General features: G+C 35.6%; 1 protein-coding gene and 2 long non-coding RNA genes across 3 annotated transcripts; 1 reads left to right on the forward strand and 2 right to left on the reverse strand.

The window, feature by feature from the left end:
- Positions 1 to 760: 760 nt before the first annotated feature.
- On the reverse strand, positions 761 to 6266 carry smim24 (small integral membrane protein 24). Its single transcript, XM_048210912.1, has 4 exons — positions 6117 to 6266; positions 3104 to 4011; positions 2737 to 2872; positions 761 to 1690 (listed from the first exon to the last, which is right to left on the reverse strand). Exons 2-4 carry the CDS (start codon positions 3168 to 3170, stop codon positions 1585 to 1587), a joined length of 309 nt encoding a protein of 102 aa, XP_048066869.1. The 5' UTR covers positions 3171 to 4011; positions 6117 to 6266; the 3' UTR covers positions 761 to 1584.
- On the forward strand, positions 5364 to 11283 carry LOC125280400. Its single transcript, XR_007187598.1, has 3 exons — positions 5364 to 5519; positions 10954 to 11066; positions 11168 to 11283. It is a non-coding gene; the product is annotated as an uncharacterized LOC125280400 (long non-coding RNA).
- LOC125280399 lies at positions 7940 to 10221 on the reverse strand. The gene is made up of 2 exons (XR_007187597.1): positions 9500 to 10221; positions 7940 to 8411 (listed from the first exon to the last, which is right to left on the reverse strand). It is a non-coding gene; the product is annotated as an uncharacterized LOC125280399 (long non-coding RNA).
- Positions 11284 to 12520: the final 1237 nt, after the last annotated feature.

Raw genomic sequence — 12520 nt, forward strand, 5'->3', positions numbered from 1 at the left:
CCTATTAAATGCTGTTTTTTTAAAGGTTTAATTCATGAAAGAATTGTGAAAAAATGCATTACAGTTTACACAAAAAATATTAAGCAGCACAGCTGTTTTCAGCATTGATAATAATAAATGTCTCTTGAGCAGCATATCACCATATTAGAATGATTCCGAAGGATCATGTGACACTGAAGACTGGAGTAATGATGCTGAAAATCCTTTGAATGGTATTGTATATTGAATTGTGTTTATTGATTCAAGAAAAAAAAAAAAGAAACAGACTGAAAGCAGATCTGCAGAGCTCAACTGATTCACTGATGGTCGTTTCATTAGTATCTCTTGGCTTTCAGAGTGTTTTTATCTGAGGTTTTGTCATTTTACTTTACAGTAATGAATACTAGAAAAGAAAGAATAATTCATCTGTCACCGGCTCCCAAGTAATGCGTGGAGCAAAGATGACGTCGCTCAAGGAGCCAGAATAAAAACAACGGAATAAAAATTTCAAGGCAGCATTGAAATGAGAAAGAGACTTTAAAGAGGAGACTGAATTGAAGTCTCTCTTTCTTTCTCATTCTGGTTTTATGCTTCACTTAGTGCTGCTGGCTGTATGCTTAGTAACCGTCACTCATCAGCACTGTCTCAGATAAACTGTTTCCCATGTATGAGAAACTTTGAGAAGTACGACCAGGACAATAGTATCAGCTGCCTAATTAGAGTTAAATGTTAATTAAAATGTTATGAAATATCAGTAGTTCACATTAAATAAGACTTCCCCTTTAACATGAAGATTAGCTTTATTAGATTTTTTTTCACCATATCGATATAAAAAGCGTACATTATTTTAGGTAATTTATTGAATCACTAACAGCTCAACAAGTTTTACTAATCACAGATGGTTTATTTAGGTGACATCTAACCAAAGTCTACTTTAAACACAAGAATAATGGTCCCCACCATTAACACAATTGAACACCTGGCCATTATTTCTGCAAATGATATTTTCATCATACAATCCCCCGGGATGAACAAATGGTTCCAAAAGCAAAACCGTGTTACGTCATTTCACTGGAAGCATTTAACATGTCCAAACTGCCACTCAAAATGAGTAATGGATCTCATACCCTTGTCCATTTAGCATATATACATGCCCAACCCAGAACTGTCATAGGAGTCAAAAGCCAGTTAATCAGAGCATTATGTGCATGAGGTGACACACCGAGCATGTGCTCTTCCAGTGGTCTCACTATCCTAATAAATGTTTCAAATTTAAGTATTTCAGTTACAGTTACACCAAAGCATTAAAACTTGCATTGGGAATAAAAAAAAGTATTAGAGAGCACCACTTTATTTTAACCTTTTTTATTTTAACTTTAGGTTTAAGCTGTGACAGAGTGAAGGCTGCTCCATCTAGTGGATGATGTAAGGAACAACACTTACAAAGACATAAAAAAACGCAGACCAAAATGTATAAGTTAAAATGATATTAATATATGATCTATTACATAAGATGATATCTAATTAAGAATTACTCTTCACAGTGGCATAATTTCCAGAGAGTGAAAGACTTTTGTGTTGCAGGACTGTGTTCATCTGTTCTTCTCAGAAATTGGTCTGCTTGGTCTCCTCGTTTGCCTCCAAATCAGCCGCTTTGTTGTCGTAAAATTCATGCTTTTCCTCTTTTTCCTCTTTTTCCTCTAACTCATCTCTGCAAGGGGAGATACACAATAATGAAATGCTTTTTGTTTAAATCGTCACATTACTCTGAGAATAGACCGTTTGATAATTAATACAACTCGTACTAACTGGACCGAACTGGATGAAGTGGTAATATGATGTTTAAGTTAATCATTTATAAATCATGTATATTCACAGTAGAAAGCAGTTTAATGATTTTTTAAAGTCTCTTATGCTTGCCAAGGCTACATTTATTTGATCATAAATACAGCGATGTTGTGAAATATCATTACAATTTAAAATAACTGTTTTCTATTTTAATATAAAAGTGTAATTCATTCCTTTGAAGGCAAAGCTGAATTTTCAGCATTATTTATATTATTAGTCTTCAGTGTCATGTGATCCTTCAGAAATCATTCTGATTTGGTGCTTGAGCAATTTTCTTATTATTATAAATATAGAAAACAGTTGTGCTACTTTATGATTTTATGGAAACGTAATACTTTTTAATTAACTGATGAATAGAAAGTTAAAAAGAACAGCATTTATTTCAAATCTTTTGAAATGTTAAATGTCTTTAACTTTTGATCAATTGAATGCATCCTTGCTGAATAAAAAAAGAAATCTTACTGACCCAAACTTTTGAAAATTAGTGTATATATTCTATACTATAAAACTAGAGTCAACATGTGCGCTGTTCATTAATGTATAAACGTGATATGTGTTTGTTTATTATATCTTTAGGTGTGTCTTGACAGATCTTGTCTGTCAGGTGTCTGAATGTGGCCTTGACAGTAAGTGTACAGTCATAAAATCATTTCAAGAACCATAAACTCCTCATCACCACCATGTTATTAAATAACTAATGAAATGATTAGTAACTGCTAGAAGATTATCGCCATTTTGAACCTCTAAAAAAAACTATCAGGCATTTCCTTTTAAACGAAACAAAACTGATTATATTGTCATTGTATATAAATAAAAGAAGAATCTGGTATTATATGATCTATGTAACTTTTTTATCATGACTTAATGTACAGTATATATTTTCCTGAACCATTTCAGGTCAGTACTCACTTGTCTTTCTTGAAAAAGAGTCTTTGCACAATGAGGAGGACGAAGACGAGAAAGAGGAAACCAATAACAGCTGCCAGTCCCACCAGCCACGGCTGTAAAGTGACCTTAGATGTATCTGATGTTGCTCGTTGACCACCTAAGTAACATTGTATCATTTAAAGGTTTTTTGTCTGTATTTCACCCTGTGTAGGTTTTTTTTTTCTGTGCAACTTTTATATATTAAATCAAATGAGGTTAGTGTTTAGTGAGCAAAATCACAAGACACTTTAGTACGTTGTAAAGCGCATACAATATCACACAAAGACAAAAGGAAAAAAGGAAAGCAGAAATGACAAAATGACTTAGAAATGTATCTAATTTCACTCACCAGCTTCAGCTTGACAAATGGAGACAAGGAGTATTATAAAGGCAACAATATTCTGTGGATGGAACATGGTGAATTTACAGTATGCACACACTGCTGTGTTCCTCTCAGTCGTCTGCAAATTATGTGAAGGATTCTTGGTGTCCAAAGTACAAAATCCATTAGAGAGATCACAGCATGTTACTCACAGAGTAAGTGTGCATGATTACTGTTAGGTAATATCCCACTGACAATGTTGCATGCTGTTATGTTGTAAAGGCAAAAGATTTACTTTCCAGGCTGGAATAGAACAGAAGGTCATGCCAGTCTAAACTGATGTAAGGACTCAAGAACGTCTATTGAGAATTGATGTTACACAAATATTAAATTAAAAAAAGATTTTGTGCAACAGATTGCCAAAAAAAAGGTGAGGTCATCCAAACCACATGCATCCCAATTCCACATGCTGCTGACTATCAAATTGTCTTCAGTTTTCATTTGATATATCCCAAGGATGTCAGTCAGAAAGCATTGCCAAGCAGTTTCATGAGGGAAAAAATGAGGTCTTTTAGAAGAAAACTGCATGTGAACTATATAGGTGAGACAATTACTTTTTTTTTTTTTGTGGTGTTCATTATCAGATTTAAGCTCATTAGTGTGGGTATTCAGATGAGAAATGCTGAGTCTTGTACTTATTTCATGCTAGCTGCAGCTAACACTTATTTGAATGGAGGATGGAGCACAAGGCTTAAAGCTGTCTGATATAACCCAGATGGCTGGCAAGTCTTCGGTGCCCTCCATGAGTTCTTGCTCTTCTTTCACCATGGCCTCCAGCTCAGGCATTGCTTCTGGAATCCAGTCTACCCTGAACTTATCTCGCCTTTCCCAGGGAATCTCCTGCTCTTCCATAGGCTGCTCTCCAAACAGATAATCTACAGGACACAATACAGGTAAGAGCATTCAGTCTGATGCTGTTGTTTTGTTCTTTCAGTATAATGGAGCGCTGGTATTTGTATTTAATAAATCTAATAATGTTTTTGCTCAAAGGCTTTTGGGGGGATGTAGACAGCTATTACGATTGAGTCTCAGGAATAACTAATGGCAAAAAAGTTTAAACCAACCTAAGCTAGTTTGTGACTGTCTTACATCCAAATCTATTTGCAAGGTAGATATTTTATCATTCTTTCCCTGGGAATTGAACCCATGACCTTGTTAGCGCCATGGTCTACTGTTTGAGCTTTACAAACAATGTTGGTTTTCCCGCGGGATTGTGCTACTTTAACACTGTTGTCGCGGGTTGTTTTTCATGTCCACAGGTTTAAGAGACCTCAAATAACATGATATTTAGCCCCTGGAATGCGAATTTTACCAGGGGAACCCCACCAAAAACGAGGATTTTACCTCCTGGAACGCAATTTTTACCGGGGGACCTCCCTGAAATGCGATTGGGCTAGTTTTGAGTAACAATTGGGTGGGTTTTGTTGTGAAAACCTGGCAACTCTGTTTACAAACAAAGACTTAAAGGTACAATCTGTAATATTTTTTTCCGCTAGAGGTCGCTAGAAGCCTATTCAAAACAAAAGCGTAGTTTGATGACGCCAAGTTTTAGAGCGGAAACTTGGGACATGTGGTCTCCATCTCAACGGACGGTGCAAAAGAATAGGGATTGGAGTCGGGAAGAACTCATGTTCATGGATGCAATTATTAACGTTACTGTAATATGAAGCAAAGCAGGACCTTGTGTTGTGGGAGCTGAACGAGGCCGCTGGAGCGATTGATCAACACACGCCCCACAAGTAGCGGGACTTTTATTATGACACAGTCGCCGGCGCCGCTTCCGCTTTTCCGGTCATGAGTATGAGGTTTACGGGAGCTGTCCTTGTCGACAGAACCAGCGGCAGATGGTAAACAGTAATTATGTTCCATAAATAAGTAACACAATCCACCATAAAACGTGCAAGAAGTAAATAAGGAACTGCTTGAAGCAAGCTAGTGGTTTGCTGGACGCTAGACACTACTTCCGCATTTGTCCGCGACACTGTTGTCATGTGGTTTCTACGTCAGTAAAGGCGGTAACAAAGGGTAATGACGTCATTGACAGGCGACTGCACTGCCCCGTGTCACTGTTTAGAATGGGGATTTTCTCATGATTTACAAGTAGTTGAAAACATTAGAGATATTGTTAGTAATCAGCTGGACAAAATATATAACACTAGCCTAGTGGTTTTTGGATATTTTACTGCGAATATCTTACAGATTGTACCTTTAAATGTGCAGTATGTAATATTGACAGCTAGCGGTTGAAATGGGTACTGCAGTCCAAATTCAAAATATTGGAGAGAGTTGTCGCCCCCTCCCCCTCCTCCTCCTCAAACTCGACGCTCACACGAGTTGCCAGATTGAGGACACGCAACTGACAATGAAAGGCGAGGAGAGACTTGTAAGTTGATGAATTGATTTATCATAATGATGTTTAGATGGTTGCCGAGGCCTTTTAAGTCGGGTAGAATCAGCAATCTCTGACCCAATTCGTTTGCTGGCTTCCGTGTTTGCAATATGCTGTGTTTTCCACTAACTGGCCTGTCTTCACCCAGGGTGTCGAAATACTATTGTGTAAATTGGCAGTGGGCGGAATCACACAGACCAAAACAAAAACAGACATTCCGACGCGGAACGCACATTTCAAAATAAAAAAACTGGCGGTAGCATTCTTTTCAGAGAAATGAGTATGTGAACTTAGCATGTTTCCTAAATATCTGCAAACATATTATGGTATTTTTATGCTTTAGTACAGTTAAGAAATTACATACAGCACCTTGAAGTTGGTCTCACAGCCTATAGCCTAGCCTAGCTAAGACCAGCAAACCCTCTTAGGATGGTTTATGTTTTTTGGCAAAGCAGTCAAGTGTTTTCCAGTTAAAAAGGAACACAATGTAATGCAGCTCATAGAAAACTAGCCAGACAACGTGCAAAGAGGATTTGTAATTCCTTAAGTGGAAAGGGACAGTAGGCATTTGTACAGTTTCCTGTCACATACCTGCCAGATCATGGATGAGATCTTTGACGAGGTGTCTTACGATGGCGAACAGAGTGACGCCCGTCACACTTACAGCCAGCAGCAGATATATTACATGCTTGGGTAGAGTGAACGAATCATTTGCTGTGGGTTTGTACTCCTTGAAAAAGTCCTCGTCATCAAGACTTTTGTTGTTGTCTAAATCCATAAATGTTGTTTACTCCACTGTGTCTTTAAGTTTAACAACTTAACAACAGCTCGTCAGTTTTCATTCATTTCCTGATGATCTGGATGAAAACAATAATTAAACATCATTATTTCAACTGTATAATTTTTGCTTTTAATGTTTTGAAAGACTTTCTTATGCTCACCAAGGCTGCATTTATTTGATCAAAAATACAGTAAAACAGTAATGTGAAATAATATTACAATTTAAGATGACCTTTTTCTATTTTAACATATTTTAAAATGTAATAATTAATTGCAAAGCTGAATTTTCAGCATCATTACACCAGTCTTCAGTGTCACATGATCCTTCACAAATCATTCTCATATGCTGATTTGCTGCTCAAGAAACATTTCTTATTATTTTCGTCAATGTTGAAAACAGTTTGTTGCTTAATATTTTTGTGGAAATTCTGGTACTGTTCAAAAGAACAGCATTTATTTAAAATAAAAATCTTTTTTAACATTATAAATTTATTGTTGCTTTATTCAATGCAATTTAATGCATCCTTGCTGAATAAAAGTATTAATTTCTTTCCAAATAAGATATGAGATTTAGAATGTTTGAAATGTTACTGTTTATACTGTCTTTAACAGAGTACATTATAATAATGCATACTTATTTTAGGTTGATTAAGATTAGGGTTGGACTAGTGATTAGAGGTAGGGTTATATGAATCTCAGTATCAGTATAGCCATGTTTATGGTCAGATAATAAGCTGTTTACATACCCCACAAAGCATTTTTTCCTCACTGACAGACACTTGTCCTCTTTCTCCCTCTCTTTCTGATGCTGAATGCTCCTCAGCCGTCTTCCTTCTCATTGCATATTCAGAAAATCACGACCAAAGATGTCACAGAATGATCATTTTTCTGAATGACTGTTTGTTCTTTAATGGGACCTGGACTTCCCTCAGACCTCAAGTACTTCAACAGCAGAAGACAATCAAGCTAATGTGCTTAGTGGCATAAGGGGAAGCCTTGAGCCAGGATTTAGTCTCTTTTTTCTGTTAGATGTCTACGTCTCAGCACCTGTTGGTGTATTCTAAAGAACAGTGGAATCAATGACGTCAATGAAAACGCAATTGTAACTGTCATGTTGCCATCATTATCATCATTGCTAAAGAAATCTGCCTACATTTCTAAAACATATAGGTTTCTGTAAAAACAGACTGTGGTCTTAAATGCACTATAAAAAGTGTGTTTTTAAGTGCTTCATGTGGTTACATTGAAATTAAGTGGTTCAATTAAAGTCAAAATATTATTTTCTTTTTCTGAGTAAATATTACCTAATTATCGTAAAATGTCTGAGTCAGCCTGACTTCATAACATTACACCAACTAAAGTATTTGTAATGGTTAAATCAAGTAGCAGCAACTTCTCAATGTAACAACTGAACATATTCACATTCCACAAGTCCAAACATATGGTCACGTGGATCACAGGATGTACAAATTGCTAGTAACTTTAAAAAGATTTGTACATTCATTCACTAGGGAACAAAAGGTGAGCACACAGCACCCTCTGTCTGTGCTGAAGCAGTGCATGCTAATCATGCTAATCATGCTAATCCGCATCAAGAGAGTACAGGATTGCCATGTAAACAACTGAGTACTCACTATGTTGTAATCATTTATTGCAGGAATAAGACACATGCAAAAGAGTAAGACAGATATAGACAAAATCTGTGCATCTATTTTGCTAAATCTAGCAAAAAAATATGAATAAAAACAATTTTTTTAAACAGACTTTAAAGCTCATAATAAGCTTTGTATTTTTTGGGTAAATTACAATGAGCAGCACTTACAAAGAAAGATTAGATGGACTAATGGATGAAAGAAAGAAAGAAAGAAAGAAAGAGAGAGAGGGTTGTTCATAAATGAATTCAGTAACACCTTTTTAACCTCATGAATTGTCAGATACAGAGAATTTAAATCTTGGTTGAATTCCTGTCCGTCCACTTCTGGGTCAAATGTAGTCGGTTCCTCCTTTGTTCATATTTTGTCTTCCTCATCCATCCTTCTTTCCCTCTGGCAGATTTTATTTCTTCTTCCTCTTCTTCATTGTTGGGGTCACAACCAAGTCCTTGATCTGTGTGATAAAAGAAATGTTATGTCTTCAGATGTAGATATATGACCAGAGGCCAGTCATTGTGCTCTGAAGTAGCCTGATATGATTCTCTTAATCCGAGTTTAATCCTTTGGCTGACATCTCGCTGACTCTGATATTCCATTGCTGGTAATGGCAGCTGCCTTTCATGAAGGTGAAAGCGTTTAATCAAGGGTTAGCTATGCTGTAATCCACCTAATCCTGTCTGAGATACACTCTCAAGAAGGAGTGTGAGGCATTTTCTGTAAAGCTGCTTTGAAACGGTATGTATTGTGAAAAGCGCTATACAACTAAATGTGAATTGATTTGTGTGTGTGTGTGTGTGTGTGTGTGTGTGTGTTTAAATGGAATATTTTACACCAATTATAGTTCATACTAAAACAAAAATATATACTGTGCCATAATTATTCCAATTATTTATGATAATAGACTGATAACGCAACATCTGAGATAAAGCAGGTGGATCAAAAAGCTAAAGGAACAAATAACTGAAGACTAGTTTGTGATTAATATTAAAAAAAAAAAAAGCTCAGCAAATCCATGATCAGATAGATCAGAGAGAGAAATTTACAGACAGTCTGTTAGTGAAAGGTTTTAGCCTTAATTGGTGTCATAGTGATCTACAACCTGCATTGCCATTCAGAAGTTTGGGTTCAGTAAGATTTTCAATGTCTTCTGCTCACCAGGGCTGCATTTGTTTGATCAAAATACAGTAAAAACAGTAATATTGTGAATTATATTTACAAGTAATATATTTAAAAATGTGTTGTTTTTTTCCTGTGATGGCAAAGCTGAATTTTCAGCATCATTACTCCAGTGATTTAGTTTCTATTTAATTTTCTATTAATCTTCTATTTATTTGAAATATAAATCCTTTGTAACATTATAAATGTCTTTACTATCATTTTTGATCAATTTAGTTCACCGTTGTGAAATATTTCTTTAAATATATATATATATATATATATCTATATCTTACTGACACCAAACTTAGGACAATATTTAACAGGTCAAAACATAATGCTGCAAGACAACTGAGCCCATTGACTAATAACATTAATGCTACTCACTTAGACCGTAATTTTCTCAGGTTTGGGTCCATCCTTGATCTTCTTGCAGAACACCTGAGACAGAAGAAAGTTCCAGTAGACAACAGTTAAGCTTGTGTTGGCAGTCACTATGCCGATCAATATGGGATCCATGTCTAATTTCAGCTGTTGTGGCGCTCTCCCAGAGGCTGATGCTGCACAAACTCTCTCAGAGTCTCTGACTGACTGACTGACTGACAGGCAGAGGAAGAGCTTGTGTATTTGAGCCAGTGACCCAGACAGATCTGATCCTCTAAGACTCACATGATATGATATTATTCATCTCTCTGCCATCTCTAATGTTACTTTATGCCTGTTGCTGTTACACAGCTTCTGAAAGCAAAAATGTATGTACTCAGGGTTTTTTATTATTTTTATATATTATAAGTTTAGACTACACATGCTATTGATCATGCCTAGCAAAAAAAATTATACTTCAATATAGTTAAATTAACACAATCTTTGTGACAACATGCCCCATAGCAGTCATGATGGAACCTATACAATGATTTTGAGAAGAATACTTAATCTAAAATGAAAAGGACATTGTCCATAGCATTACTCTCATTCACTTTTATTGTTACCATTAAGATTGGGGTCAGTAAGTTTTTTTTTTTGTTTGTTTGTTTGTTTGTTTTGTTTTTTTGAAAGAAATTAATACTTTTATTTAGCAAGGATGCATTAAATTGATCAAAAGTGACAGCAAAGAGTTTTACATTGTTACAAAAAATGTATTTCAAATAAATGCTGTTCTTTTAAGCTTTCTATTCATCAAAGAATCCTGAAAAAAAGTATCACGGTATCCAAAAAATATTAAGCAGCACAACTGTTTTCAACTTTGATTAATAATATTATATAAAAAATTATTTCTTGAGCAGCAATTCAGCATATTAGAATGATTTCTGAAGGATCATGTGACACTGAAGACTAAAGTAATGACTGAGAATTCAGTTATTCCATCACATGAATAAATTGCATTTCAAAATATATTAATTGTAAATATACTTCACAATATTACTGTTTTTGCCAAATTTTTTATCAAATAAGAGAAAACATTAAAAAAAAATCGTACCCACCCCAACGTTTTTTTAATGGTAGTGTCATTTAATGGCTTTACAGAAAAAAGTTAAGAAATACTAAAACATTCAGGAAACAATAAAAATGGAAATAGTAACACAAAAATATGAAATTGTTTTGATATTTAATACTGTCCTCCAATTTTGTGCAGAACAAAAGATAACAAAAACTGAATATGTTACCTTGAGGTAAACCAGTCCCTGGAGAGTTGGAGTCACGGAATATTTGCTCAAATCAGATTATTCAAATGGCAGGATCTTTTTTTTTTTTTTTTTTTTTTTTAAGTTTTCTGTATTAAATAAAAATAAAATAAAAATACATAAGACACAAAAAACTCTACCCTAACCTTCTCTATACAGAACTACATGCAGGGTGTGTTGGCTAAGCAGGGTTGTCTTTTTCGGCTTCATCATCAACCTTCTTATGAAAGGCTTCTGTCAGGATGAAGATCCAGTATGCAATGGTGATGGAGGTATTAATTGTCACGATGCCAATCATGAAGGGGTGTAGCATGTTTGCAAGTTTTGCCCTGACTGCTGTCTACAGCGTTTCTCTGCTTTATGTTACTGTTAGTCTTTTTCCTGCAGATTGGTCCTGCCTTTCATCAGTATGTGGTCTTCTCTCCTCCCCCAAGCTCAAATGAGGCTTAAAAATGTTCAGAGCCTTTGCTGAGCACAACATTCCAGGTTCGTCACCCTCCACCCACACTATCATCATTAAATTAGCAGCGCACGTGTACTTTTATCTATGTAACTGCGCAATAACTGGCCAAATTTTTGTTTTTTTAAGTTTAAGCAGATATAAAATGGATTCTATAGATACAAATGTAATCAGAGTGCAATGCTTCACATTTCTGTTTTTTTATAGTAATTGTTTGATATGCTAGATAGGGATGATCACTTAAAGGATTAGTCCACTTTTAAATACACTTTTCCTGATAAATTTACTCACCCCCATGTCATCCAAGATGTTCATGTCTTTCTTTCGTCAGTCGAAAAGAAATGAAGGTTTTTGAGGAAAACATTCCAGGATTATTCTCCTTACAGTGGATTTCAATGGCTACCAACAGGTTGAAGGTCAAAATTACAGTTTCAGTGCAGCTTCAAGAGCTTTAAACGATACCAGATGAGTAATAAGGGTCTTATTTAGCAAATCGATTGGTAATTTTCGAAAAAAAAATACAACCGTTTATGCTTTATAAACAAAATATCGCCTTGAACGTACTTTCCGCTTCCGCATTCTTCATAACGGTTACGCTGAATGTCCTACGCCTTCCCTATTCAAGTTACGGAAAAAAACGAAACTGGCGCCGCGTTCGTTCCGTAAGTAGAATAGGGAAGGCGTAGAACATTCAGCATAAGCGTTATGAAGAATGCGGAAGCGGAAAGTACGTTCAGTGCGATATTTTGTTTATAAAGCATAAACGGTTGTATTTTTTTCGAAAATGACCGATCGATTTACTAGATAAGACCCTTATTACTCATCTGGTATCGTTTAAAACCCTTGAAGCTGCACTGAAACTGTAATTTTGACCTTCAATCTGTTGGTAGCCATTGAAATCCACTGTAAGGAGAAAAATCCTGGACTGTTTTCCTCAAAAACCTTCATTTCTTTTCGACTGACGAAAGAAAGACATGAACATCTTGGATGACATGGGGGTGAGTAAATTTATCAGGAAAAGTGTATTTAAAAGTGGACTAATCCTTTAAGGATTAGAGCATTTGGATTTTAATTCCATGTGTGCTTCTTTAAAGAAGACTCTTATTGAATGAGATAGACCGCTGTGTGGATTAGTAAGTCAGAGCGTACTGTTATACATGTCTCTTAGCTGTGCTAATCACCCCGGCTCATAAGAAATTTAATTAGCGATATCACAAATATTTATGACACAGTGTTAAAGCTTAAAGACAGAATAAGACAAGCATA

This window comes from Megalobrama amblycephala, linkage group LG12 (assembly GCF_018812025.1).
Source record: "Megalobrama amblycephala isolate DHTTF-2021 linkage group LG12, ASM1881202v1, whole genome shotgun sequence".
NCBI lineage: Eukaryota > Metazoa > Chordata > Actinopteri > Cypriniformes > Xenocyprididae > Megalobrama > Megalobrama amblycephala.